At 62.0% G+C, this 3,406-nt stretch overlaps 1 protein-coding gene across 1 annotated transcript; it reads left to right on the forward strand.

Moving 5' to 3' along the window:
• Nucleotides 1-1,610: 1,610 nt before the first annotated feature.
• TNNC2 (troponin C2, fast skeletal type) lies at nt 1,611-3,400 on the forward strand. Its single transcript, XM_017733293.1, has 6 exons — nt 1,611-1,717; nt 2,440-2,491; nt 2,588-2,731; nt 2,818-2,932; nt 2,988-3,145; nt 3,224-3,400. The coding sequence occupies exons 1-6, from the start codon at nt 1,715-1,717 to the stop codon at nt 3,253-3,255; spliced, it is 504 nt and encodes a 167-aa protein (XP_017588782.1). The 5' UTR covers nt 1,611-1,714; the 3' UTR covers nt 3,256-3,400.
• The last annotated feature ends 6 nt before the right edge of the window (nt 3,401-3,406 follow it).

Genomic DNA, 3,406 nt, shown 5'->3' on the forward strand with positions numbered 1-3,406 from the left:
GCACGGCCGGGATTGGGATCGGGATCGGGGTCGGCGCCTGCGGCACTGCCCGGCACCATCAGGATAGGCTCTAGCGGCACTGCCCGGCACGGCCGAGATCGGGATCGGTCCCTGCAGCACCGCTCGGGACTCTCGGACCAGGGTCAGGGCTCTGCCCGGCGCTGTCCACAGACTCTGCCCGGGAACTGACCCCGCCCTTCCCGGTGTCTGCTCCTCTGTCCCCTGTCCGGAATGTCCTGGTCGGGCCGAGCCCCGGATATCTGCCCTGGGGCCACGGGAGCCCCACACTCCGGTGCCCGGCACTGTGTGTCCCAGGGTCTTGATACCCCAATACCGCGGCACCGCTGTACCCTGACAGCCATGTTCCCCAACACCCGTGTATTCTGGTACCCGAGACTCAGGCTCCCAATCCCACTGGGATGTCCCCTGGGCCACCTTGGCACCCTGCCACCCTGGCCTCAGTCGGCCTTGCCATGTGTCCCATGGCCAGACTGGACCCCCAGCACTTGCCCGGCCCTTTTTAGTGCCTGCCTTCTCACTCCTCACCTCTTCCTTGGGAATGTCTATAAATATCGGAGAACCAGCCCAGCTGCTGCCATCGCTCTGCCCTGCTTGCTCACTGTACCCTGTTCCAGCACCTTGCACCCCACCCGGGCTCAGACAGGACCCCTGAGCTTCCCTGGATAGGGTGGGATGCACTAGGGGCTGGACTTGTGTTGTTCCCAGTTCCCACCTGGGGAATGGGGGTCCTGGCAAAACCAGGAGCCAGGAAACCCCTATGTGTCCCTGGCACTGGGACCTTATGGGGCAGGGATCTGTCCCCCTGACCCCACTGCAGCCCTGAGGCTCTGAGCACCATAGAGCACAGGCCACTTGGCCAGTGCATCCCCAGAGCCATCAGCCCCAGCCGGCCCTGGCAGCAGTGGCTGGCATGGGCTGCAAGTGTGAGAACTGAGCCTTCGAGGAGGCACCGGGCATCATTCCCGCTCCTCAGAAGCATGAAAAGATGGAGCCATTTCCGGACCCAGGTGCCAACAGCACTGAGGACCCCAAACCATGGGGCTCGTGCTCCAAATCTCTCCAGGGACTTCATGCCTCAGGTCCCACTGGGGACCCCTTCCTTATCTGGGGCAGTGGGCTGCAGCACTGCTCTGGCTGGGCCTCCTGCAGCAGAAAATGGGGGTGCAGGGGGGATGCTGCACCAGGAAAAACCAGCTTGGTATTGGGAGCTTGGCCCAGGAAGGGCTGCGTTTTCAGGGGGCAGTGGGTGATGGTCCATGCCCCTTGTGCAGGGGGGACCCTGGCTCTCTTACCCGGGTGATGCTGACGGCTCCAGGGCTATTTTTAACCCCCTCATTTGCTGAGTTGCCTTGGATGGGGGTGTTGGGGGTGGGCAGAGCCGCACTCCTGCCACGGCTTCAGTGTCCCTCCTGAAGGGCTTGAATTTCCATCCCAGCCTCAGCCCCACGTTAATCCTAGCCCTTGGTCAATAAAGCTTTGGCTAAATTAGGTAAAGGCACCAGTTGCCAGTGAGAGGGGCTGGGTGCTATCAGGGCGCTGATAGGCTGCGGGGGCCAGGGGGCAGTAGCTGGAGGCACATCCCACAGAGGACACACTACAAATTGGGGTGCCAGGGGCACCACGAAGCTTCTGGGAGTTCCTGCTGCAGGAGCTGGTGATTCTCCGGGGGTGGGAAGCACCATAAATTCCCAAGATGGTAAGAGCTCTTGTGTGCTGTGTGCCATGTGCTGTGTGCCGGGACAAGACCTGACCAGGCAGGAGGCACCAGGGGGATCTGGAGGTGCTTCTGCAGAGGGCAGCAGGGAGATGGTCCCCAGTGGTGGGCTGACCATGCTGATGAGGGCAGGGAAGTGCTGGGTGGTGCAGGGTCCCTGTAGGACAGAACTGAGGGTGACCGTGTGGCTGCCAGGGGGGTGCAGGCGCCTGTTTGGAGCTCAGGGCTGCACAGAGGCAGTGGTGGCTGGGGGTGGCTGAAAGCCGAGTGCTGGGTCATGCGACACAGTGTTGCTGCCGGCTCCATGGCCGGCCTGCGCCTCCAGGAGAAACTCGATCAGGGTTGACAGGTGCCACAGCTGTAGCCCCAACGATCCCTAGAAGGGGAGCTGAGGAGATCCCAAAAATAGCGCTGCATGCCTAGGATGCCAAGGCTGCGCACAGGGACCATGACCCCTGCAAAATGGAGCCCCCCAGATAGTGGGGGACTCGGGCAGGCAGCTCCCTGCAGCCCACCATGCTCATGGATGCCTGGAAGGCACTGGAACTGTAGGGGTTGCTGGTGTCTGTGGCTTGTGCCGGCAGAGGATCATCCTGCAGCAGGGCAAAGGCTCTTCCCACAGCCAGGCACTGCTGAGCCATGCTGTGTGAGCGGTCTCTGGCCTGACATGGGTGGCATGGTGACGCCTCTCCCTTGCCTTGCAGACGGACCAGCAGGCAGAAGCCCGCGCCTTCCTCAGCGAGGAGATGATTGCGGGTGAGTGTGGGGACAGCAGGGAGAGGGTCCAGACATGGCCATGGTGCAGGGCCTGGTTCCACCCCACTGCCTGGCCCTGACCTCTCTTCTCCACAGAGTTCAAAGCCGCCTTTGACATGTTTGATGCCGACGGTGGTGGAGACATCAGCACCAAGGAGCTGGGGACGGTGATGAGGATGCTGGGCCAGAACCCCACCAAAGAGGAGTTGGATGCCATCATCGAGGAGGTGGATGAGGATGGTGAGCAGCCCTTGGTGGTGGTTGGCAGGGGTGGGTACTGGACTCTGGGCAGGCAGCCTGACTCAGGCTTGGCGTCCTCCCCACAGGCAGCGGCACCATCGACTTCGAGGAGTTCCTGGTCATGATGGTGCGCCAGATGAAAGAGGATGCCAAAGGCAAGTCTGAGGAGGAGTTGGCCAACTGCTTCCGAGTCTTTGACCGGTGAGTGGGGGTGGGGTGGGGCAAAGTGACCCATCCTGTCTGCGGGGCAAGTGAGGTCCCATCCCTCCCTCACCCTCCTAACAGATGGGTTCATTGACATTGAGGAGCTGGGTGAGATCCTGAGAGCCACTGGGGAGCCTGTCACTGATGAGGACATAGAGGACATGATGAAGGACTCAGACAAGAACAATGATGGCCGCATCGACTTTGATGGTGAGCCATGGCCCCAGCCAAGCACCCATGCTGTGCACCCAGGCAGGGCCATGGGCTGAGGCTGCTACTCTCTTGCAGAGTTCCTGAAGATGATGGAGGGTGTGCAGTAAGGGACCAGACATTCCTTGGGCTGGCTGCTGCACCGAGCCCTGCTCCCCAGCTGCCCAGGGAGCAGCAGCTCCACAGCACCTGGCCCTCAGCACTGGCTGGGCCCTGGCTCCGTGCCAGGGTCCCAGTCCCATCTCACCACTGGCGGCTGAG

This window comes from Corvus brachyrhynchos, unplaced genomic scaffold (assembly GCF_000691975.1).
Source record: "Corvus brachyrhynchos isolate BGI_N302 unplaced genomic scaffold, ASM69197v1 scaffold10, whole genome shotgun sequence".
In the NCBI taxonomy this organism is placed as follows: domain Eukaryota; kingdom Metazoa; phylum Chordata; class Aves; order Passeriformes; family Corvidae; genus Corvus; species Corvus brachyrhynchos.